The sequence below is a fragment of the Eumetopias jubatus genome, unplaced genomic scaffold, assembly GCF_037043125.1.
Source record: "Eumetopias jubatus isolate StellerSeaLion01/CBP00866 unplaced genomic scaffold, mEumJub1_p1.0 scaffold_12, whole genome shotgun sequence".
NCBI lineage: Eukaryota > Metazoa > Chordata > Mammalia > Carnivora > Otariidae > Eumetopias > Eumetopias jubatus.
In genome coordinates this window covers 102,854,254-102,880,417 of record NW_028274818.1, presented here as the reverse complement: position 1 = coordinate 102,880,417, position 26,164 = coordinate 102,854,254, and the positions used below count along the sequence as shown (strand labels likewise).

The 26,164-nt window shown below is 49.2% G+C and overlaps 1 protein-coding gene across 6 annotated transcripts in view; it reads left to right on the top strand.

Annotated features, from left to right (window-relative positions):
• Positions 1-26,164, top strand: part of CUX1 (cut like homeobox 1) — a 350,704-nt gene that overhangs the window by 205,859 nt on the left and 118,681 nt on the right. For all 6 annotated transcript variants that reach the window (XM_028110256.2, XM_028110255.2, XM_028110254.2 and 3 more), the window contains exons 5-8: positions 4,097-4,234; positions 8,070-8,193; positions 10,962-11,038; positions 12,662-12,728. In XM_028110256.2, coding sequence (XP_027966057.1) covers positions 4,097-4,234; positions 8,070-8,193; positions 10,962-11,038; positions 12,662-12,728 — 406 coding nt within the window. The remainder of the gene's footprint in view (positions 1-4,096; positions 4,235-8,069; positions 8,194-10,961; positions 11,039-12,661; positions 12,729-26,164) is intronic.

Sequence of the window (26,164 nt, the reverse complement as noted above, 5' to 3'; positions counted from 1 at the left end):
CAGCTAATTTGAAACATTTAACTTTTCAAAAGAAAATTGCGTAACTCGTCTTGAAGCGTAAAACTCTTAAATACTTTGCCACTAAACCAGCAAACTGTTTTTTGGTTCTGAGTACTGCAGTTTTCTTCTTGTGGCCCTGCGGCTCACCTTTCAAGAGTCCTCTTCTCTGGTGGGTTTTCCTGTCAAGAGTCGAGCTGAATACAAACTTGATTCAGACATTGTATTTTTATGAGACTGACACGGTACTTACCACACGGCAGGGCACCTCGGATGTGGCATTTGCAGATCCAGAATTCAGTTTGATTCTTCTTTATGTCTTCTACTTCTCACCTTACCTTTGTTCGTGTTCTCCTTTAGCTCCATAAGCACAGGCCTCACTGACGATGTGTCCCTTGCGGCTCTCTTCCCTTCACTGCTGCGGCCTTGCTGGCTTTTCTCTGTGCCTCAGATATGCCACATTCATACCTGCCTCTGGGCCTTTGCACTGCTCTTCCCTCTGCCAAGAGGCTTTGGAGTTTCTCCTCTTTGCCACCCAGATCTGATTCTGAGTGCCACCTCTTCCAAGAGGCCCTCCCTGTCCATCTGCCTCCAGGACCCATTCCCTGTTCCCACACCCTGTTTCCTCTCTTACTGCTGTTTGGCAATACTTGAAAGTATTTTGTTTTGTTTAGATTTGCTTTTTTTTTTTTTTCAGTTTCCTTCATTTCAGTAGAATGTCAAGCCTTTGAGAGCAATGATTTTGTCTTTTCACCGCCATGCTCCCCCCCCCCCCCCCCCAAGAACCTAGTAGAGTTTACCTTTGCCAGTTGTCTCCATCCAGGTGTGCTCTTCTGCTCATCTCATCTTCAGTGTCGCCCTCCTTGCTTTCTCTTTGGTCATTTGTGAACTTGGTGTGTCTCTACTGTGAGGCTGGTCCCAGCTGATTCTGCTGCATGTCCATTCCAGCGCCTCACCCGGGCCTTGCCCGGAGCAGAGAGATGCGTAGGAAATACTTGTTAAATTAGTACTTGAAGAGACAGTATAATTTAGTTGGCTGCTGGTTCAGGAAGCAGAAATCTTAATTAGAATTGTGTGTGTCTGTTTGCCTCTGACTTCTCCCCTCCCCCTCCCCACTGTCCCTGGGTGGGATGCTAGCGGCCCTTCCCCCGACCTCTGACTGTGACGGCTGGAATTAATGAGGTCATGTTACATGTACATCAGAGAAGGTGCTGGATAAATACAGGTGATGGTATTGTTGTTGTTTGTTGTAATTACGTTCTGGGTCCTGTGTTGCATAATGAGCTATGTAATGCCTCAAAGAGCGTTTTAGGAATTAACTATCAAGATGATTGTAAAACACTTTGGAAGTTTGTCATGTTGGGTGGTTGGAACCGACGATAAAGCCCATTGAATTGGAAGAGGCAGTGCAGACGGTTTTGCAGGATTTCGTGTGTTCCTGTCCCTCTCATGGGTGTGTCCCCTGGCCTCCCCCAGACAGTTCCCTAATTGAGGTCAGAGGCTTGTGACGTTCAGAGTGAGACCCAACAATACTTGTGTGGGGTTTAATGGCATCGGGAATCATTAACGAGACAAAAAGCCATGATTTCCCCTGGATTAACATACAGGTTGGGGTTTGGCATGCCGAGATTCATTGTTTTGGTCTCCAGCCCAAACATGCTAGAGTCATTATATTGTCATGTGGTAATTAGCTGTTCCTTTAATACAAGTAATAAAAATTAAGCCTAAGAGGTACTTTAGCAATGCCTTTTACATAATCCAAAACAATATTCAAATGCTGTAGGCATCTAGTCATTCAACTGTACTGCAGTAAAGTTTGAAGTTTAATGCATAGAGATGTTTGAACATTCATTCTTTATTCTGTGACCAGTTTTGCTACTTAGGCATTAACCTTTAATAGTGTTAAATTAAATATACATGCCTAATGAATAATTATGAGATTGCCAGAATTTTCATTTACGATGTAATGCTTTGAAATTTTGTCTAAAGGTCTAGTTCCCATTCACTTGATAATGTGCATGTTATTTTTTATATGTCACTGAGTTCCTGGCTGAATCAAATGAGAGAAGCTATTTTTTATTCGAAGCAGACACAGTGGGTCCTGGCCTTTTAAAAGGAATGGACTAGAAAAGTTGTCGACAGAAATTTTCGGGATGGAGAGGGCAGGACACTAGCTTAGCTCTGTAAAAATATAATTTGTATGGGCAGTTGTGCCAGAAAGCCTACGTGCGCAAACGTTAATAGAATTGTATCCAAGTACGGCGGTTCTCCTTCTCCTCAATCCTTCCCTGACCTTGGTGTCAAGTTCAGATGGGAGTTCTAGATGAAGGGGGCCCTGGGCATCCTGTTTGTGTCCTTCAGGCCAGTTGCCCAGCGTGAGACCACAGGGAGAAGGGTGAAAAAGGTGGGGGTCGGAGGTGGGGAGGTAGGAAGGAGAAGCGTGGAATGAAAAAAAAACAGGACAAAAACCCTGCACCTGGAACGTTTGGAGGAATTCAGCCTCTGGTGTTATCACTACCCCTAGTTACAAGGAACCGTCTCCCCAAAATAGCTTTTGAAATCTAATTTAATGTAAATATTTTAATGCTGATGAAAATAATAACGAAAAGCCACAAATGAGAAAACGATGTAGTCATAAACTGTGTATACACCCAGGATAAATGCCCCCCTGGCCACGGGTGTCACGTGACGGGCAGTGTTGTGTTAAAGCCCCACGTGCAGGTCTGCCGTGGCACTGGACATTTCCCAGTGCCTGCCTTTCTGTAAACTCTGCAGAGACATTGGCATCTCACAGAGTTCCTGGCTCCCGGCGGCCTGGCCCACTAAGGGAGGGGAGATCTCCCCTTGCTTCCAGGAACCGAGGGTGGTCTGAAAATTAATGACACTGGTATTTGAAAATTAAGTGAGCTCTTGAATATATACCCTTGTTGATCCACAGGGCTTGGTGTTTAGCATTCCTCAAGCAGAGACTAAATCTTTGCAGCCACCTCACAAGTGAGGCTGGCGTCCATACCAGAAATATCTTCAGTAATCTCTTCTAAGCCCAGCAGACTGGGGTATTCCACTCCGATGGGGCCCGAGAATTCTAGGGGAGGCACTCCACCGGTGCCCAGCAGGTGGACCAGAAGTGCCTTTCAGGCGGCAGAAGGAAAAATAAAGAGCAGATCGACGCCCGGAGAGCATCTAACATCTCTCCATTTCACGCTGAATTAGCGGTAAAGTCAAAGGCCAAGAGTCAGTATTGCAAATTCTGTGTCTGCAGTCTCAAATTCGAGGTTAAAATCCAGTTTTGTGTAAGTCAGCCTGATTGCAGTTGGTACACCGAGTTGGCCACAGGACCCCACGTGACCAGGTGCGGTCTCCTGCCGTCGGTACTATGATCCGGGGTGTCTTGGCCCCCCCAGCTGGCAGGCCCGCTAAGTAGCCGGGAAACCTTGGGCAAGTCACTGTGCTCCCCCGAGCTTTAGTCTCCACTTGTGTGACAGGAACGCGACACACCGTCACATCCCCTTCCTAGGATTGCGGGGAAGCTCAGAGAAAACGTCCGTCAGAGTGTGTCTGATGGTGAGACGCTGTCAGAGGATCAGGTGTTATTTCCAGCTTCCTAAGAATTACTGGAAACTCGAGGCTTATGGCACCTTGCCACACACTGTCCATCCTGCAAGCCTGGTGGACTTTCCCGGGGTTCCTCCCCTTGCCACCTCCTCACGTATCCCTTTCCTGTCAGTCTGATCGAGGACCGAGAAATCCTTTGAGTGTCACACCATGCCAGAGCAGTGGGCAAATCCCAGTGCGCCCGTGGCCGCTCCTGGGCCGCGCGCGTCCATAGGCTGTGACCCTGGAGGGTGCGTCTGCGTACACATCCTTTGTAGGCCGTAGAGAAGCATCCCCAGCCAGCCAGCCGTGGGGCCCGGGGCTCTGTGGGGGGCAGGGAGGCCACAGGTACCCTGGCTTCTGGCAAGCGGGGGCATGCACAGGGGAGCCCGCGGGAGGCTGACCTCCTGGGCACCGCAGATGGCCCGCTCCGAACCTCCGCGTGGCCATGAACGTGGCCGGTCCATGGCCAGAGTAGGGTGACAGGCGTTTTCCTCTCCTGTAGATCCCGTGCCTGCTCTGGACCTTGGGCAGCAGCTCCAGCTCAAAGTGCAGCGTCTGCACGACATTGAAACAGAGAACCAGAAGCTTAGGGAAACTCTGGAAGAGTACAACAAGGAATTTGCCGAAGTGAAAAATCAAGGTTGGTGGCAGATCCGTTCTGTGCTTTGCTTTGTCTTGTCTTTTGCTTTCTTTCTCTTCTTTTTTTTTTTTTCCTCTGCCTCTAATTGCCTTCCCCACGCTGTTGGGACTAGCTCTAACTGTACTCCACGTCACGAAGTCAGGGTGGGGCCCAAATCAGAATCGTTAAAGAGAGATAATCATAGTAATAACGCCTAGCCGTTTGGAAGCCAGACTTCTCCTCAGCACAGTAACAACACATGCAATATTTATTGCCCTGTGACGGGACCAACCAGGATTCTTTCACATTCTTCCTGGACCATCATGTGATGGGATCCGCCTTTTAAAAGGCTGATGTGTTGCCTGCAGGTGACACCTGTCAGAGCCAGCTCGTGATCAAAGGGCCACGGCCAGTAAGTCCTGTAGTAATGGCCGCTGGTCCACGTCCCCTCGTCCTTCCGAATTCAATGAAAGAGAACCAGCAGGGCTGCCCAGCTGGCGACCGGGGCCGGGAGGGCAAACGTTGCCCGGCTCTTCCTGTCAGGGAAGAACAAAGGGATCTCCGAAGCACCTCAAATCCACATGTGGTCACCGTGTCCAGGAGCCCGCGGGCTTCCCTGTCGCAGGGACGGAGGGCGGCCCCATGTCGCAGCAGCTGTGGGTCATTCTGCCAACTCCACGTAAAACTTCACCTGTGTGTTTCGATTTGGGAGTGTGGGTGAGGAAGTAGCTGGGAGCCAGAGGCCGACCTCTTGGGTGACTTTGGAGGGCTCTCTTTAATCCGCTCTGAGCGCTGGATACAGAATCACTTAGATCTTTAAAGTGTCCTTTGGCTTTGAGACCATTGGAGACAGGCTTCGGGAGGCAGACCTGAGGATCCCCCTTCCTCCCTCCCCGGGGGGGGTGCGGAGCACAGAACCGGAGGAATTGCCACCTCACTCTGGCTCCACAGGGAGTGGTGAGCCTTTGGGGTGCATCGGGACAGCGTGGTCCTGCTTCAGAGTGAGGCGTTGGACATAGCAGGCTGGGATCCAGGTGAGAGAAGGGGCTGCCTGCCCCCCCACACACACACACACCCTCTCTGGGTGAGAGAGAACCTGGAAACGCGCACATCTGGGTTCCTTGCAGCACTACCCAAAAGGAGGGGGCTGCTTTTTTCCCTCCCATGACCTCTGATATCTCATTTTGCAAGACCCACTCTTTGTGTTTTTTTATGGATTGATTTTTTTGTTGGAGGACGTGCTGGTGGGCGCAGGGCTCTCCGTGGCCTCCCTCCCCTGCCTGGCTCAGTCAGCACCCCTGTGGCTAGTTGCACAGTGAGGAACTGTAACTGAGTGTGGGATGTCCTCCCCAAAGGCCCCATCTCGTGGGCTTTTTTCAGTGAAATACCATAGTCCCATGACTTAAGGCTTCAGAGGTGGACAGACCTGCTTTGAGACCCTCCGGGGCCACTGTTTAGCTCTGAGACCTTAAACAGGTGATCGAGGTGCCTCAGTTTGCGAAAATCCTCCTTTTCCTGGGTGGAGGGCGTCACATAGTAACCACTTAGGATTGTGGTGGGCTTACATGGGATGCTGGGGAAACCTTTACCTCTTTTCCCAACACTCAGTACATATCAGAGGCTCTTAGTGCACACGGCTGTTTTTTCTAGAAATTCCCACCCCCCCCTTTATTTATTGATATCTTACAGATTTTTCCCAAATTACAGAAAAATGGCAATTTCCTCTCTTTTCTTCCCAGCATACAGTGGTTTTGATTTGGAAAGGTGGGGTGTGCGTTACGTGTGTTTATCATCACAGCCGTAGCGTAGATGGATGAAAAGTTAGAGCAGGAAGGGCCTCTCTTTATCAAGTGCTGGAACTTTCCCTGCCATTGAAGCTGAGCACATTGGCACTCTGGCGCAGCTAATTAGAGCACAGTGCTGCGGTCCTCTCTGGGACCATTCTTCCTCCTCATGGGCTCACATGGAGGGGTTCCAGCTGGGACACACCCGGGAGAGTGTCCCAGCCCCAGGCCTGCCTGCCAGAGGAGGACCAGAGGCTCCAGGACGAGCCAGCCCCTGGCTTTAGTCTCGGTGGGCCAGCAAGCAGCCCAGGCGGGGTGGGGATGGCAAAGAGACCTCATCAGATGGAGCGGGGGCCCCCAGCTGGTGCCCCACACTCCCCTGGGAGGAGCATAGCTGTGTCACACTGGAAACCCCACTGGGAGGAGCACTGAGGTCCACAGGCGGTACAGATATTTCCCACCAATTGTGAGAGGCAGAAATGCTAGATGTGGACACAGTCATATAGACCATTGACTTAAAAGAGTGTGCATGTGTTTTCAGAGTTGACCTGTCATGGCATCCACTTGGGAAGTGGACAACTTTGGCCCTATCACTGTTGCTCGACAGTGACGTGCATCACTAGCCATGAGGCCCACAGAGCATTTCTTTCAGGCCCCAAACAGCGAGCCCCAAAAGCAGAAAGACCCCCTTTCTCCTTTCAGATTCCCTGACAGGGTCATTGGTTTTAATTTCCTCTCTCTCCCTCTAAGGAGAACCCTTTGGGTTCCACTTAATGAAAAGGGCCAGTTTCTTCTCTTAACGAAAGAGCCTTTAGCTTTTATCCACTAAGCCATGCAGGTACTAACTGCCCAGCACATCTGTGCAGTTGGGGGAGTAAAAGTGGAAGCGGGTTACGGCCTGAAGGACCGAGGGCCCCAGTGCAGGCTCGTACTCGGGCGAAGACCTGGCAGCCACTGTTGTCCCGTGAGCCTCAGCCGCATTGTCACAAGCCCCGGTCAACCTGCCTCGCCTCCTCCGTTCATTCGTGCCTTGGCCCTTTCTCGGCCGGGCCTTTTACGAGACGGATCCACGCACAGCAGGTCGGCTCCCCAAGAGCTCTACTGTCCCTGGAGCTGCGACCGCAGTGCCCTGCCAGGGAATGTCCAGCACAGAGGGTGATGTGGGGGTGTCTATGGTAGGGAGCAGGAGGAATAGTCCTGCCCTCGAGCCACCCGCGGGTCTGAGTCAGGACCCTGCCCTGCTCATTCTATCTGCTTTGGCATTCCCATTTGGGGTCATTAAAGTGAGGGCTCTAAAACATGCACTTGGTGCTGGTGGGACCCTATCCCCCATGGGGCCCTGTCCTGAGCACTGAGCCCCACAAGACTCCTCCATCACCCAGCACTTCTGCCCACACCCCTGGCACTCACTCTCCCTCAGATGTGTCTCCCCCAGGCCCTGTACCACCTGCTCTGTGCACACAGCCCCCATCCTTTGGACTCCATCCTGGGTGGTGGGTGTTTGGCACCCAAGCTCCAGGGTGTGTCCCTTGCAGGAGAGGAGATGTGCACCGTGTCCACTTAGCACACTGTGCACTCCATCGTTTGTGAAACCAGGGAACCACAGCCCAGGGCCGGGGACGTCTGTAGACTCACCTGACTTTGGCCAAGATCCCTTCTTCCAAAACACGCACACAATTATGAACTGTTTTCTTTGTGCGAAAGTACTTAAACCGCACAAAAATACGATTCATCTTCTCTCAGTAGAGGACCAATTTAAAGCTTATCAATAAGATGATATTCTGTGTGACCACTGATTTCCCCCACACACACAAACACACACACTTTTTTTTTAAGTTGTATTGAAGAAACCATAGCTCTTCTTCCCAGCACAATCCATTGATCTTCCGCAGCCTAAATGTTTAAAGTTCAATTTAACATTTAGGGAGTAAAAGGTCTCCGAAGGGACTCGTAACCATTGATTTTGTGTCAGGGTTGAGGAGCTCAAGTTTAAAACACAGCAATCCTACCAGGTTACAAAAGCCGCGTGGAATCGTGCTAGGCCTCTCACGCCCGTGTTTCCCTTTCTGCAGAGGTTACGATAAAAGCACTTAAAGAAAAAATCCGAGAATATGAACAGACTCTGAAGAACCAAGCAGAGACTATAGCTCTCGAAAAGGAACAAAAGTTACAAAATGATTTTGCAGAAAAGGAGAGGTGAGTGTCTGTTGGGGGCCGCACGAGGCCAGCCCGGGTTGTAAACCACGCTCTGCGGGGCTCTCAGCAAAATTTTGTTTGAAAAATAAAGGCGTCCCTTACTCTGTCACCTGAGAGATTACCTTGAGTGCCGTGCATCGGTCTTTACCCGTGGGGGGATGGCATCGGGTGGTCAAGGGGACCAGAGTGGATCCAGGGGTTGAGCACAAAGCATGTATGCTTGGCATGTGCTGACGTGAGCTGAGGTGACAGGGCATGGCCATGTGCCCTCTCTGGGGATGCCCTGGATGCATGTTGGTCGATGCCACCTTCTGAAATGAATGTGGATATTTAACATCACATACAAATCTTGGTTTTTTTGTTTTTTGGATTTTTTTGTTTTTTTGGCCTCTTTTCTGTACCTCACCACGCTCCGTATATCAAGCCCCTGATACCAATAAAATCTGTTACAGATAGAGAAACCGGGCTTCAGATTTGGGACCTGCCCATGCTCTGCCGGCTAGCCACCCAGAGGTGGGACCAGAGCCCAGCCCACCACTCCAGCTCTGGCCTCCCCTGGTGGTCACATGTAGCCTCCCAGAGTCCTCGCTGCAGGACCAAGGCCAGTCCCATGCGGCCTGGGAGAGCAGGGCCAGGTGCTGCCCCCCAGGAAAGAAGGGAGCCCCATAGAGTCAGGGCTCTGAAAGCTGAGCAGACTCTTGACCCAGCCCCAGCGTGCCTCCTGGGAGACCACTGTATGCCCAAAAGTAGTTTCTCACCATGTTACTGATATTAGGGTGAAGGGATGGGATAAAAGCAGTCAAAATGCCCGGCCAGAGAGAAATGCGTAGATAAAGCTGGGCCATCCCCAACTGGAACATTACACAGCCATTAAAATAATAGCAGTGTAGAATTTGAAATGAGACCAGCGATATATCCAGCATGACAGGGAGTGAAAAATGCATGATACAGAATTACATACCATGTGATTACAGCTGCACAGAGCAGTCATGCATTCGAAAATTGTGGAAGTAAATTCATCTGGGAATTTGATATTATTAAATTGGCTTTCCAAACTAGGTAAAAGAATTAATTATATTTAAAGATGCAAATATCAGACTGACCACTTGGGATGAAGGATAAAGCTAGATTTTTTTTTCATCTCGTTCTTTACACCAAGAAATTGAAAGGGATCTAGGGTTTCAACATTAATAATTCAATCGTGTACATACTGGAAGAAAACTTAGGCAAGTATTTTGTTTTTAATAATTTTAGAGTAGGTATTTCTAATCATAATTGAAAACTGATCGTTTAAAAATAAATAACAATAAACATTGTAAAAGCATCAAAAAACTAGGAAGACATTTTCCCACCGCATAAGGGTCCTTACAAATTAATAGGGAAAAAAATGAGTGCTATAAGTGGACGAAGGAGATACGCAGACAGTTCGTACAAAGTGAAACAAATGCTCAGCTTTACTCAGCAGGAAAATTCAGTTTAATTTTATCCAGTGTTGGCACAGGAAAACAAACACTCGCATATTGTTGGCAAGAGTTTAAATTAGTGAGGTTTTTGTTGTTGTTGGGAAGTTTCTCAATATCTATCAGAACAACAGTAACAAAAAATTGCACGTACTCTTTGACCGTTCTAATTCCTCTGCTAGAACTTCATCCAACAGATTCACTGTCAGAATAATGCAACAATGTCTGCATAATGATCACTGCAGAATTGTTTAGTGGAAAGAGGCGATAAACAATCTAAGTGTCCACAGAGGCTGGTTACGTTAATTATTTAATAAGAATGGGGAGGAGCTGTGTATACTGGTATAGAACGCTTCCAAAGTAAGGAACGAAGTGAAAAAGCAGGCCAGCGTGTGTGTGCTAGGATCCCTTTCACACTAAAAGGGTCAAGGAGTGTATATTACACTCTCATATATTACATGTGAGTTTATAGAATAGTTGTGCTGGTGGGTTTGTTTGTTTTTTTTAACTCGGAACCTGTAATAGTTTTATAATTGGAATATGTGAAAACGTGAGCAGTCCTTCTCCTTAGGGGATGGAAATTTGGGTGATTTTTTTTTTTTAAACAGTGTAATTTCTACTTTTCTGTACTCCCAAGTTTTTTAGTCTGAGAGCATGTGTTCTGTTCATATGATGTAAAAATAATGAACTTATTTTTAGAAATTTTCTGCAGATGAGGAGGGAGGAATGCTATTTATTGACCAGGGAATTCATTTGAAGATCAGGGGAAATGTGAATCTGGGGACACTGGGTTCACACGTTGAGCATCGCCCATTAGGTATTACAGTCACATTTACATCCCATTATACCAGACCTGGAGCCACCTGTCACATCTATTAGCACATCCTTTATGCCAACAAATTCCTCATTGTGTCAGCAAAATGTAAATGTGTCATTCTTCTTGGGTAACTTCAGAAAACAATGAGTGCGTGATGATGGTTTTTTGTTTTTTTGTTTTTTGTTTTTAATATCTGGCATGTGAGGAACAAGTTACATTTAAGATAACCGGCTGCATCCATTAGCACACATCAGGTCCCTCAGGATGCGCGCCTCACATAGTGTCACACGTGGGTACAAGAGTCTCGGGGTGTTAAAGATCGGGGAGCGGGCACATGGTGCTCAGGGCGCCACCAGCGGTAGCCAAATTGTGTGCCTGTTGCCAGATGTGTGGGTTGCTGCAAAGATGATTGGCCGCCGAGCTCCAAAGCGCACGAGACGTTCACATTGGGAAACAAGATGACCAGTTGGCTTTATTCTCTTCCTTTTCAGAAAGCTGCAGGAGACACACATGTCCACCACCTCAAAGCTGGAGGAAGCGGAGCACAAAGTTCAAAGTCTGCAGACAGGTGTGATGGTCTTCATCCTAGTCAAGCCCATTCGGGGAAGACCAAAGTGGGGGGGCTTTGGGCCGCCCCCCTGATCCCCCACCACCACACCCTCCCCCCTCCCCGTACCGGGCACCCTGGAGGAGTGAAGGAGCCCACGCTCCTCAGAGCCCCCCAGCCTCCCCCACCTTGACTTCATTATCGCCCACACTGAGTTGTTAACGTCGAGGAGGGAGGATCTGAATTCCTTTTCCATCCCTTCCACATGCCATCCTTTCTTTCTGCTCTTTTCCAACAAACACATCTAAATCGCCAAGCTGTCAAGAACTGACATTTCATTTGGAACAATAATGGGGGGAAAAAAAAACCACAACACTTATTTCTACCCTAAATGAAGTTAAGCATAGTAATAGCAGACCTTTACAATTTAAGACGCCCAAAAAGGTTGTGCTACAGTTTTTGTCATTTCTTTATGCTTTTTTCTTCTTCTTTCTCCTTTTTTTTTTCCCTGAAAGGGAAACTGCGTCATATACTTAATTCAAACGTGGGGGGGAAGCCATCAGAAGGACAGAGTATGAGAACATAATCACAGCACAGTTCCAAACGCATGAATAAGACCCCCAAACTCTAGAAACCGCCTAAAAATCACTAAGAGATCAGTAAAAAGAGATAAACAGTCCAGTAGAATGAGGGGCTAGAGACACAAACAGGCAGTCTGCAGAGGAGATGCACATGGCCACTACACACATGAAAAAACATTAACAATTCGTAACAGGCAAGAGGATGCTAATTAAATCAGGGAAAGATTGTTTTGCCTGCCAGACTGTCAAAAGAATTTTTTTAATTGATAATATCCGGTGTTGGTGAGAGTATAGGAAAATAGTCCCACTCCTAGTACTGATGGGGATGTAAGTTGGCCTGTCAGGGGAGCCAGCTAGGTGGCGTTTGTCTGTCTGGAGCGTCTCAGCTCCTTACCCCCGGACCTTGGCTTCTGTGGGTCCTCAGGTGCCCAGCATTTGGCAAGCTTCGTGCAAGAGCTAATTGTTACTGCCTGTGTCCTGACATGGAGCGCTTTCCAGGCTGTTCTGCTAAAGGAAAAGAGCAAGTCTCAGAATATATGTGTATCATCCTATCTGTGCGAGGCCAAGAAAAAAACAAAACAAAACAAAAATATATATATACGCACAGTTAATGTATGGAACTATTTTTTAAGTAATCAAATATGTATAAAAGCAGGAAATCTGCACACTGAACCAGTAACAAGAGTTATCTCCAAGGAGGTGCATGGATAAGATGAGGTGGAAATGAAAGGGGATTTTTGGCCCCATTCTGTGTATTTTTGTCATCTTTGACTCCTTGGATGTGAATATATTGCTTGTACACTTTTTCCTTTTTCCTTTTTTTTTTTTTTTTAAAGATGGGGGAGGGACAGGGGAAGAGAGAGGATCTCAAGCAGGCTCCATGCTCAGCGCAGAGCCCGACACGGGGCTCAAATCTCACGACCCTGAGATCATGATCTGAGCCGAAATCAAGAGTCAAATGCTTAACCAACTGAGCCAACCAGGCCCCCCCTACTTTTTCCTTTTTAATTTAATGTGAATGACCGGTATCTTATATTAAGGTTTTATGTCCTCTGCTTTTCAGCCCTGGAAAAAACTCGAACAGAATTATTTGACCTGAAAACCAAATATGATGAAGAAATTACTGCCAAGTAAGTCTCTGCCCGGCTCCCTCCATCTGCATGCTTTCGGTCAGGTATCCCCCGATTTTGCTAATCCAGAGAAGAGTCTCCCTGCCTTGCCCTCCTGTCTGTTGGCTTTCACAAAGCGGGACGGGATTCAGGAGGCGCTCAGCCTCAGAGCTGCTGTGAGGAAAACTGTCATCCCCGTGCGCTGCTTGTGTCAGTCTAATACCCACGATGTGACAGTAAGCTCTGGTGGCCCTAGAACACTGGAACTTGTGTCCTTAATTATTGTGAAGCCTCATCACCATGTGCCTTTTTCTAAGAAAGTTTGGAGACAGGGCATCTTATAGAAGAGGTGACTCTTGGGATGTTTCGGGGAGCTGGGTCTGTGCAAATCACATCACCTCTTCCTGTGTCTGCGTCCTTGGCTCCCACACAGAAGTATTTACTCACGTCACACCTTAGAACACTAGGCGTCCGTGTGCGGACACATACACATAGGGAGCACGCGTGTTACGGCGGGCATGTCACGCAAGGCTCTTGTCAGAAGGAAATCAGTGATCTGGGGCAGCACAGGTACACCCGTTGCTAGCCCATCCTCCATGCAGAACACCCGGAAGGAAGGAACGAACAGTATTGACAGAAATCAAGAGAGAGGGAAAAGCAGCAGAGATTGTCCCTAGCCCCAGTCTCCTCTGCTGAAGTCCAGACAGGCAGAACCGCCAGATGAGAGGTTGAGCCACCTCCTCCTGTCCTGGGAGGCTCCCCCGGTCTCCGGCAGAAGCCCATGCCCCCCAGGCTGCTCTGCACCAGTGAGGAGGGGCTCCTGCTGTGCCCCCATAGAGCCTGCATGGGCTTCAGTGCGCGGCGGGGGGGGGGGGCTCTGAAGAGCACCACCTCCTCCAGGGCTCCCGCTCTACGCCGGGCATCCCTCTGTCCCATCACACTCACCCTTGGCCTTTGACGTTGCTGCTGGGCCTGTTGCTCCCAGGGCCCACCTCGGTGGGCTCTTGACCTTTGCTCTGCATCGTTGAGTAGCTAGAGACCTTGAGAGCTAGCCAGGCCTGGCGGGCGGAGCCAATTTTGATCATGAGCACAGAACTTCGGCGCAAAGACGAAAATACCCTCCTCGGTCTCAGCGACTCTGGCTGACCTGTTGGCATATCGAATCCCGGTGGAAGTTGCCAGGTCATTCTACCTTCTTGTCTCAGCGTGCTGAAGTGTATCTTCAGGTGGGGTAGAAGGAGCTGGCTCTGAGGTGTTTAACTGTTGAGATTGTCCTCTGAAACGTGGAGGCTCTGGTATTAACTCCTCTGGCCCGGGGCACCAGCATCGATGGGATGGCACTCGCCCCGCCACTCACCCCTCAGATGGAAGCTCAGCAGAAACCATACCAACTGCTGTCACCCTCATACTCCTTGGTGTCCTTGTCTGGCCCCCCCTCTTCTGCCGACCCGCCACCTTTATTTTTCTATTATTTCTGCCTGGACTTTACTAAGACGAATAGTCGTTGTCTTTCTTGGTAAATTCCCTTTGGTTTTTTTTTTTCTCTAGTGTTCATTATTTTATTTTTTTAAACCACACCTCTTTCTAGAAGACATAGATACATCTTGTGTTGCTATAATTAACCAAAGCTTGCTTTGTTACTCACTTCAAAAGTTGTGCAATCCGTGTCTAAGCCCCTCTAAGCCAGTGTTTCTCAAACTGGGTGTCACAGGGGCGCAGTCAGTGTAGTGAGTAGCGACTGGCTGGTTGAACAATAAAATACAATAGAAAACAAAATAACAGAATGGAGTAGACAGTATCGTGGCTCATGGCACATAGTAAAGTCAGATATTGTTTTGTGACACTTTTGTGTTCATTATGTGTATAAATCTAAAAATATAAATGTATAGTTATTGGGTCGCAATGTAAAATGCCGTTCTTCCGGTGGGTCTCAATGAAAAATTATTTTGAAAGCCACTGCTCTGAGAGTGTTATAAAAGGCTCGGCTTCCAGAAGCCGGCATCTCCTGCCATGTCCTCCCGGGGCATGCTGGGGAGGTGCTTTTAGCCTCAGACGTGCATCTACTTGAGGAAAAGAAACAGCCTGATGACAGAGCATCTACTGAAACCATTCAGAAATGACAACAGGTAATGCCACTTGTCACATGACAGTTAAGTACTGGTCCCTGGTTTAGACTCATCATTTCCTTATTGGGCTTCTAAAGGAGCCACGTAGAAAATTTGTGTCCATTTAATTGGTTTGTTTTAGGTGTTGGGGAAGCGACTGAGCAGAGAAGAGCCATCTAGAAAGGGCGTAAATGTTCCCCGCTCACAGGTTTCCATCCCCGCTGGGTGGGGAATGTGGTGGCCGGGGACTGACTGGGAGACAGCCCAGAGAGTCAGGGTCTCCCATCCTCTGTCCCTACCCTCTCTGACCTTGCTAGAGGCCAGGCTCACGCTGGGGAATGACAGCTCAGTCACCTGTCAGGGCCCTGCTGCCAGGTGATCCTGCTCCCTTAAGATGACAGGGATGATTTTCAGTCTTAAGTATTTTTCTAGTTACCGTCTATAGATGCATTGACTCCTGGGCTGTTCCTAGGCAGCCGGCTCTGTCATGTTACAGGTAAGAACATTAAATCTTGGGTCCCCTGAACCAGCAAGGTCACCCAGGGAAGCCCCAGAGGCCCTAGACCTCTCCTAGACTCCGACCCTACTGACATCTGATGAGCAACAGTGGTTACTGGTGTGGGCTCAGAAATTTTTCTGGATGGTTTCTCATCGTATCAGCATGTCTTAAGGCCAAAAAGATTTTTTCTCCCTAAAATCCAAATAAATGAAAATCCATGCATTACTTGCTCATGTTCACTAAACTCCAGTTAAGTGGAAAATAGAATCAAAAAGTATGAGAGTTGCTTATTCTAACAGAATGTTCTGCTTCGGGACTGTGGGTATTGCCACAGACTGCTTTCGGGGCCGTGGGCGCTCAGGGTGCATCACCTCCTGGGATCAGAGCAGGGGATTGCTTCGGTGTGGCCCATGTGTGCATTCGTGGGGAAAACAAGCCTAACTCATGAGGGACACGATTCGGATGTAATAGATTCGCTCACCAGCACAGTAGACATTCCTAGAGGACTCCTCTGAGCCTAGCCCTTTGCTGGGCTCTGGAAATCCGGAGATGGAAGGCTCAGGGAGACAATCCAGTGGAATCCAGGGTGATCACTGCTGTGACGTTAGCTAGCACAACCTCCGTGCTGTCAGGGGGTCCACATGACGGCATACTCCAGCTTAGGGGCAGGCAGCAGGGAAAGCACAGAGGGAATGTGGCAGCTTGAACCAGGACTGGCGGGGCTGTACCACACCAAGGCTTGCGAGGACCTGTGGCCTTTGGGACGAAGAGCAACCCCTGACCTTACCCTCCCTTCTTCCCGCTGCCAGGACTCCCGCGGCCAAACTCAGCAGCAGCCAGTGGACAGCCTCCAGGGGAGGCGCACCCAGCTGGAGCAAAAGGAAAGGGTAATCAGGGAAGCCTTCCTAAAGGGGGTGACATGTGGTTTGCGGTTGAAAGATAAGTTCAGGTGAGGGGCTGCTGGAGGCAAAGGAGTACAGTATGTGAGAACACAGGGGGGCCAGCCAGATGTGCCGAACGTGGGGATGGGGCAAGGTGGGCGCAGTGTATGTGGGGCCGGGTGGGGGGAGGGTGGCAGACTCAGGACCCCACAGGGGTCGGGCATTTCCCAAGTCTGAAACGGACTGACTGCTAACAAAAGGCAGCCTAGGGCCAAACCCTTACTGTACATGCTTCCCAGAGTAAGTAATCCACAAAAAATGTGGAGAATGGACTGAGTCAGTAGTCACTACTTTCTTGTAGCTTTGCAGGGAGTCCGTCAGTCTGGGAGACTGCATGTATCTGGAGACTCTCCCTCACATCCCTCTCTCCTTTTATTTTATGGGAAAGGTTTGTCACTCTGCCATCTGCCTCAGGCCCACCCTACGTGTATCTTATTAGACTAGACGTCTTCTCGTTAATACATACGAATATGAGCCCACCAGGGGCAAACCTTTTCACAAATGGCCTTAAAACATTCCTAAACCGTTTCTTTTCTCTCTCGGAGAGTAGGGAATTCTTAAATCCTCATCGACAGAAAACGCAAGAAGGGGATGGGGTGGCACAGTGTAGCGTGAGCTTTGGAGAAGGCTGACCCACAAGTGGCTCGGGGGAAGGGTCCACGACTCTTCCGTGTGGCCTTGTGGGCGTTCACTGACCACCATTCCCACTTGCCTTCCCCGACGACGGATGCGCACAGCGGGGGTTGTGCAAAGTCAGGGAGGGCATGCGGACAGCCCCTAGCACGGTCCCTAATAACCCGTTCCCTCTTCCGTGATCAGCAAACACAAGCTCCACCCGACAAGCTCGCAGTGGGGCCTGGTGTGCGTTTCTGAAATGAGCAGACCTCGGGGAAGATGGACTTGAATTGCAGCATCTCCCATGGGATTCCAAGAGCCCACATTGCCCTCACCTCTCTGTCACGGGGCAGTGTCACCCCCATTTGGGAAAGCAGGCCGCAGGTCGAAGGCACCAGGGCTGTCCCGAGAGCCCGATGTATTGTGAGCAGTCACCACCCCGCGTCAGCTGGGACAGCGCAGGCTGACTTGTCGGGGATGGCAGCAGTAAAGTTTTCCATGTGTAGGCTTGAAGTAAAATGTAATTAGCCTTTATGTGCAGAACAAGGACCCATTGATGAATACAGCTGGTCTTTGTTTTGTCCCGTCATTGAGAGTGGGAGGTAAAAGTGTTCTTCTTCATGTTTATTAATGCAAGATTCCTTAGACAAATGGCAAGCACAGTTTAATATTTGTTGGAACATAGTGGGGCTTGCCAAAACAGTTGTGTAAGAGGATTGCAGGGTTGCAGATTATAACTGTTTCTGGGTTAAATAAATGAATTAGTTCTCTGCTTTTTTTCCCCCGCCTTTTCTTCTTCTTTTTCTTTTTTTTTTCATCAAAAAGGTACCTCCTTTCTCAGAGGGTCACCCTGTGTCCCCATCTTCCCACTTGTGTTAACCAATGGAGAGTTAGCACCCCGAATGACTTTAACCTGGAGAGTCTAGCCAAGCAGAGTGGTGTGGATTTTAATAGTTAAACAGTCCCCAGGATGCCCTTGGAGGTGGACAGGCTTCTTTTGGGCACGCGGCATCTGGCCCCGGAGAGAGAGGCCTGGCCCTCGCCTTCCGCAGCTGTTCGCCTGGGCTCGCGGCTGCGTCGGCACCGCATACCGCAGGAGGGGAGTGTTGCCCTCCCAGACTAGCATCCTGGGCGAAAGTGCAGGAATTCCCATTTCTGCTCCTGTCTGCGGCCCCCTCTTTGCTCTGTCCCCAGAATCCTGGTGGCAAAAAGAGCTTCAGCTATAACACATACAGTCCGCTTATTCCATTCCTCTTCGCTTGTGGCCTGTGTCTCTGAGCCTCCGATAAAAAAATATGGAATTGCACTGAAATGTTCTGTGTTTTATAGCTAATGGTAGTCGTAGGAGAATTTGCACCTCCCAAGCCTTTCCTGCCAGAAAAATTCATATTTCTTAAGGTTACTCGCGTTCTAGTCTTTTTCCTGTGTACTTCTTAAAAAGCACTACATTGTATATATAGTGACTTACATCGTATATTACAAAAAGGACATTTATGAGAACTTCACTTGGGTTAATTTTAGAGTATTTTCTTTAGAGCGTGTATGGAACCAGTACTTTCTCACAAAATGCGGTGCGCTCTGAGACAGCCATCTTTCCCAAGTGAGCCTGGCTTAGAGCTTTGTGGAAATAGTTGAGGGGAGCCTGTATGTACCCCGCATCGTGGAGGTAGGGAATGCCCAGCAATGGGGCGTGCAGGCCCTGAAAGGCAATCCGACAACGTGAGGAAACCAGCAGCTGGAGACACGATGCCCAGGTGGGACGTGCAGACCGTAAGCAGGTGAACGGAGGTGGGGTAGACACCTTCCACGCATACGGATCGCTGGGGACGAGTTCACAGAGGTTTCTGGCATGGCCCCAAAATCCAGCGCCTGTCACATCCGGCCGTGGTGGCCCGTAAAGTCCCATTCTGATGCTGCCTCCTTAAAGAGAGAAGTGTCACCTGTGTGAGGGCCAACCAGGTAATAAGAGGTTTCCGTGAAGACTCTCAAGCCTTCGCTCTTCCCGCATCCCCCCCCCCCCCGTTAGCCCTTGCAGACTGGTTGCTCCTGTATTTATTTATTTTTTTACACTTGCATGTGAAAGACTTAGGGAACGGGGCTCGGTAGAGCCCAGGCAACGGGGCCCGAGAATCACATACCTATTTTGATAATCCTATTGGACGGATGCGCATCTCCTGGTTGAACTTGAAAACACTGGCTTTGGTCTCCTGGAATGGAGTCTCTCGGCTGTACCTTTAAGAATGGAACATTTGCTATTTCCTGTCTTTTTGATGAGTCATCAATTTCCAGTACGAGTTGCTGTAATTATCCTGGTTAGATTAATTTCCCTAAAAATAGAGAGGCAGCCACTTTTATGGTTTCGAGGGGATGGGCTTGAATAAAGAACCTACTGTCCCTTCAGCCTTAGAGGCAACCAGATCATGCTTGCAGGGACCAACCGAGGACGTTTTGGGGGCTTTTCTTCTTTCCCCCTCTGTAGCTTTATCTCCCGAAGGGTACAACTGTGCATTTTGTAGAATTCCCAGGATTTTCCATCCCTGTACAAGCATTTCATTTCACACCCTAAAATGCGATGCCTGGGTGAGCCCCGAAGGGCTTTCCTTGGCCTCTGTAGCAACAACAGCGTCTCTTAGCAAGTGGTACAGCCCAGGGCACTGATCTGGACTCTTCCCAGCCCAGGGCACTGTGCGGGAAGAAAGGGGTGGCTTCATCTTTTCAAGTCCACGTACAATTTCCTCTGAGTGCCAAGGGTCCTTCACCTGTTCCGTGGACTCCAGGTGTGTCTGGACATTACCCGGCATCAGCAAGAACCAGCAATGTCTACGCCTCCCACTTTGAGCTACGCTCACTAAAGGCCTGTGTTAAAATGTCAGGCATTGTGTCAAGCGCGGGGACTGCAGAATGAAAGAGGCGGGGAGGTTGCAGATGCGATCCGCGCACAGGCTCGCATACTCCGCTCTGAACCCTGAAACACCCATGTACACGTGTGCCTATGGCGATGCTGGGTGGGGTGTACAAACATGCTTATGGATAGAGAGAGTAATCCTCTTCTTCCAGCATCCTTGGAGAGGGTATTGTAGAGAAAAGCATTATTCCTCGACTGTCACTGGGGATTGGCACGCTTTTATAAAATTTGTGTGTTTTTAGAGACCCTTGAGGTTTCCCTGATTTCGCTATAAAGTTAAAACTTGCGGAGCTCACAGTTTGAAGCTCAAGGAAACATAAGGAGACCGATGGAGAAAACAGCCATCCCGGTGCATCTAACGACCTGTAGGATGGGCATCATATCCCTTGCTGCCTACATCCAGGACTGGGGATGGAGCAAGTACCGGAGTGTTCCTGCAACCCGTACGGTGTTGACAAACATCAGCTGAACTGCCTCTGAGGAGGGCTCATCCTGTCTGTATACCATGTGCATGTCCGCACGGTCGTGGGTACATCACGGAGGGCGAGACTTCGGTTGACCTCATAAATCAGTGTGAGCCTTTGCCTTGACAACAGGTGGATGAGGTCTCAGTAGTGCACGGCCTGGACCTTGACTGGTGACATTGTTTACCCTCCAGAAGGACAACCGAAGGAAGCTGATGACTTCTAAAAGGAAAGCGGGAGCCATCTGAACCTTTGAAGTGCTTTAGGAAGGAAGGCTTATGGAGCCCCTGCCTGGAACCTGCACACCACCTCCCTCCCCCAGAGAAATTCCTCCAAGATCCATGCGTTTCTAGCTCACCACAGGAGTCCCTTGCTACTGCTGAGGCCTGGGGCCACACCGGTCACCATGATGTGGCGCACCTCCTGCGCTTCCCAGGTGGCAGAGGAGAATGTGATCGAATGTGCACTGACCGGTCCAGGGCCCTTTGGAAGAGAAGCAGGAGGGCTGGCAGAAGTGAGACTGTCCTTCCCATGGCATATCCCCCAAATCAATGAAGATCAATTCCTTTTATATGATGCTTAGTATTTTTAATTACAGAAGTCCTCCATGTGTATTATACCAAATTTAGAAAATTCTAAACAGTTTTAGAAAATAGGTCATCACTCATTATCTCACGACGCAGAGATAACCATTGTTAACATTCTGGCATATTCCTTCCAGTCTCTTCTAGACGGTGCTTTTATTTCTGTTGTCTTTTATAGATGGCATCAGATGGATGTGAAGTTTTCATTTCTAGGCTGTTGGTTTGGTTTGTTTGCTTGGTTTTGTTTGTTTTTGTTTTTTACTTGACATGTAAATAGTTCTTTCATGTCATTAACTTATCCTTTAGAAACCTACTGCGTGCTGCCCAGTATTCCATCAAATAGGCGTGCTGTGGGATGGTCACTCATTAGCTTCCCTGTCGTTCAGGAGCCTGACTCTACACTGCTGTCATTGCCTCGCAGGTTAAAACTAGAAAGCTTCCTACTTGCTGGCTTTCTGTGCCTCTATTCCGGCAGTGGCTGTGGCGTTTTTAGCTGGCTTCCCTATGGCATCATCAGACTGGGAGAGTCTGGACCCCCAGAATGTTCCAAGGGCCCCAGCAGCTCTGGCCTCCCTACCAGACTACTGTTTTGTGACGGTGATAGACATCACAGCCTCCTCTGGTCAGGCGATGGTGGGCGGTGCTAGGCCTAGAGTCAGGAGACCCTGGGTCCAGCCCCAGTTCTGTCACCGGTGGGGCCTCACAAAGTCCCCTCCCTTAGCAGTAGCCGTGTCCTCGTTAGTAAAAGGATGGGACTGGACTGGATGGCAGCGGGCATCATTGAAGAGCCTGCCCCCTATTTGGCCTCTTAACTTGATCCCCCAGTTGCTTCCCAGAAGCTGAATCTCCCGATCCCGCCAGCAGGGCCTGCACATCCTGCTTGTGGAGCGGCCTCCATGGAAGGCACTAGCCCAGGACATGGGGGACAGTGTGAGCAGGGCCACTACAAGGCTTGATTCCTGACTCAGTAAGAGGAGCAACCTTGGGCAGAGCACCCAGTTTCTGTCCTCAGGCCTTAGCGTCCTCAACAGCGAAATGAAGGAATGCCCCCATAAAGCGCCTCGCGTAGTATCCACACTCGAACCCTCAGTGAACGGGGCTCCGGCCACCCCTTACCCTCTCCCATGTTGACCTTGTGAAATTCGGGATATCTGTGCCGCCGGGCCTCTTCAACGTCAGCGCGCTGCAGCTGTGGGAGTCTTCGTCCTAAGGGCTCAGAATTAGAAATCATGACCATTTACCACTTGGGTGCTGCTAATGCGGGGAGCAGAAAGCTCCAAGCGCCTACCATTGCAGAGCTGTTAATGCCCTAACCTCTGGAGGTTCCTAACCACTGAGTAACACTGCTGGAGTCTGCATGCCACATGTGTGCAGGCCCAGGTCCTGCCACGCGAGCAGGGTGTCCCACGTGTGGTCCCCTCTGGCCGCACGTCAAGGCAAGTCTCAGACTCCAGGAGAGGTCTCACCCCGTGTGGCTTGGAGAATTTGGGGCTCTCTGGGCTGTTGTAAAACACATTAAGAGAGGTGCCAAACATCTGGGCACCAGCAAGGATGTCTGGGGCTCTTATTCTGGGATATCGTTTAAAAAAAAAAAAAAAAAAACAACTTTTTGGAACCAGCCTTAAGAATGAAAAGTTTCCTATAGGAAAGCGAGAGCAAGCTAGATAATTGAACTCATTGATTTCCTTCACGGCTTGTTTGGCCTTTCATTCCCTTCCTGAGGTGCTGTTTGTTGAGGAATGTCTCCAATTGCCAGAAAGACAGTGGGGTGTCTCATATTTCCCCGCCAGCTCTCCTTTCAGCCAGAGCCGAGTTCCGAGGCGAGCCTGCAATATGAATTTTTAATGCAGAACTTTGTAGCCTTACTCTTGTAGCCCGGCTGCATTGCTCTCCTGAGCTTTCAGATTTAATGCCCTGATGAGCAAGCAAAGACTCGGGGCACTCGGCATCAGTGAGAATTAACCCCCAGATGACCGCACGTGCGCCCCCTCATTTCCCTAAAGGTAAACCTAAAGTAGTCGGAAGGGAAAAAAATTTTTTTAATCCTATAGTGTTTGGATGTTCTCAACGTAGCCTGGAGTGCAAAAGTAGCAGATTCGCGAAATTTTATTGAATAGCGTACATTTGTACCTTTTCATTTATCTTTTCAAAGTTGGCCTGTTCCCACTTGGATGCGCTTCTACACTTTTTTCTACCATTAAGACAGCAGTACAATTTCTAGGATTTACCGAATAGAAAGGTCACTGGACACTCCCATTTTTTTCTGTGGGAAGCCCAAGCGTCGTTAGAAATCCAGAATTTGTCATTGATCGTGGAAAAAGCACCACTTACGTCAAGTGGTCGATTCTGTGTGTAGGCCTGTGGTTGATTGTTTTTTTCTTTTTTCCTGCTGGTAGCTCTGTATATTAGTGAAGGTTTTGAAATTAAGGGGAAAATATTTTAGAAGAAGCTGTCTGTAAAAACTGCGCGAGTTTAAATAAGTTAGCAAAGGATGGAGTTTTCGATAAGTGGTACCAGAGCAATTGGCTATGAAGAAGGTAAGAGAGAGCTGAGCCCCAGCAGAATTAAGTCTAGATGTTTTAAATCCTTATGTGTAAAAAACGAAACCATAAAAACACGAGGAGAAATTTTCGATGACTCCTTTGATGTGGGGTTGGGGGAAATTTCTCGAAGCCCGATGCCCAAGGCGGAAATCGGGGAAATTCACAGCCCTCTGTGAATTGAGTGATTGATAAACTGACAAAAATATTTGCATTGCATATGACAGATCTATATGTAAATATATATAAAGAGCCCTTACAAAGCAATAAGGAAAAGTTTAACACCCCAGTAGAGAAAGCTGTCTATTTTCAGCGCTGTCTCCTTTCTAGACAGTTCTGCTGTCGGCATCTCGAACTCAAGCGAACTCACCGTCCTCCATGATTTCCCTCTTCCCCACAGTTTCCCTTGGCCTGTCTTCCCCACCTCAGGCAAACATGGTCCGCCTTTATTCCAGAGATGGAGAGTCCTTCCTGACTCTTACCATCCCCACTCTCTAATCCATATTAATTCTGCCTCCTTCAGACATTCAGCATCCAGCACTTTTCACTATAATAATTTGGCTCTTTTCATCTCTTGGCCCCACAGTTCAGCGTCTTCCCCGCGGATCTCCCTGCTGCCAGTTTCTCCCCGGACTATCCATCCTCCAAGTGCCTGTCTGCTAAAAGTACCTTCCCGAAATATAAGTCAGATCCTGTTAAAATCTGTCCTCCCTTAAAGTCTTTCCGTGGCTCTGTCTTGCCTCCACTGAAAAATCATGACATGGTGCCTGAGCCGCTTCGTGAGGCAGCCCCGCCTTCACAGCCTCGCTTCACACCATATCTGACACCCTTCCTCCCCTCATGGAATCGCGGGCCCTTGCCAGGCTCACCATGCTCTGACATCCCAGCTCATAGTTACCAGCCTTTCTTCGTAAGCAGATCCTGCCCCTTCACACCCCGTTCCTGTGCCCGCACATACCCACACCAGCCTCGGTGTACATGTGAGGGGAGGCTCTGGCCTCTCTGGTTCCATGGACGGAATTCGGGGTGAGAGAGGATCATGAATCTGGACCCAGAAAACATACATCTTTATTTTTTACTAACATCTGACTATGATGTAGCATTTCTTTCCCTTGCACATGAAGTCACCAAACCAGAATAAGAATCTGAGAGTTGGTTGCAAGTAGAAATCGTAGATCTTTTCCATCACATTAAAACTGTTGTAAATACCCCCAGAGAGTCAGTAGTTCTTGGACCCACCACTAGATTCATTATTCCTTGCACAGATAAAGAAGAACATCTGTTACTACATCATAAATTTGGATGTTTTTTTCCCCTAGGTATTGTAATAACTGCACTTCAAGGTAACTATTTTCCTTAGTAAACTTAGGTATTTAAAACATTTTTCTAGAAAGAGGGCCATACTCTTCACCAGACTGTCAGAGGGGACCATGGCACAAGGAGGGTTCAGCATCCACAATAGACTGGCAGCGTCTTGAGGGCCATGACTGGACCCTCCTTTTTTGCCCTAGGACTTCGCGCAGTGCTTTACCACATTACGTGGGCTTTTAATAATAGTCCGTGTGGCTTTCATGAAATCTACCTCTTCCAGGTGTGGAACAGCTGGGACTGAGGCAGGGTCAAGTATGGTCCCAACCCCATGCCTGCAGCAATGCCCATGGTGCGGGTGGACCCTCCTTCCTCCAGGGATGGAGGATGCCTGCTTGCCCCTTGGGGTCTGCCCCTCACACACCTAGCCCCCGGTGTGAAGAAGCAACGCGGGGATTTAGGTTGTAGGAGTGCCAAGCTTGTAATGGCCTGCAGCGTACACCAGTAGCCTAACATGGGGCATGAATCGCAGCGAGCCACAGTAAAAGAATGGGCATCAGAAAAGCTGTGGCTGATTTTCATAACGAGGGGAAGATGTGAATATATTTTCTGTCTAAGCTAAGGGACACTTCTCCTTTCATAAAAAGGGAGGCAGCCCCCCTCCGCCCACATCAGGGTTATTTGAACCTTCATCCATTCAGTAAACCTCTGCTGAGTGCCTCCCATGTGCTGGGCACGAGGAGCACCTCGGCTTCAGGACTCAGTCTCTGCACTTGATCGTCATGTCCCTGAGAGGGTCACTGCCACCCCCTCGACATCACTTCAGATGTCATCTGCATGCTGGGGACTCCCACACTGATGTTTCTGGCCCCGGCCCGTCCTTAACAGACATCACAAGCTTCACGTAGACAGAACCGAACTTCTGATGGCTCCCATCAAACCTGGCCAAACAGCCACCAGAGTGACCCTGTCGCTTTGCAGGCCGGCCACGTCACTGCTCCCAGAACCCAGAAAGGGCCTCCCACTTACCCAGGAATCAGAGGTGGGGCCCTGACCACAGCCTGCAGCTCACCAGGCACACCGCCTGCTCCGCTCCTGGCGGGCTCTGTCCTCTTACCCCAGGCGCCTTTGCCAGGACTCACAGGTGTTCTTGAATGGATGGAAGCAAAGCCGCTGCTCTCCTAGAGGCCATCTCTAAGCAGAAAGCAGATTGCCGTCTAATGGAAGTGTAGGTAGAGTCAAGTGTCCTGTGCTGCCAAGAAAATTAAAGCAAGGCAAGGAGGGGAAGACGGAGAGAGAGCCTTGCCGACTTCCATGGATGGTCAGGGGAAGCAAAGTGACTTGGTTGCAAACGAAATGTATAAAAGTCCGGAGCAGGGGCTCCATCTGGGTGTTTATTAAATCCAACCCATGGGTGCTTACTGTGCTATTTTAACACGGACACTTACTCAGAGATTACTTCAGCAGGGGTCCTTGGACTCGACCCCAATATGAGA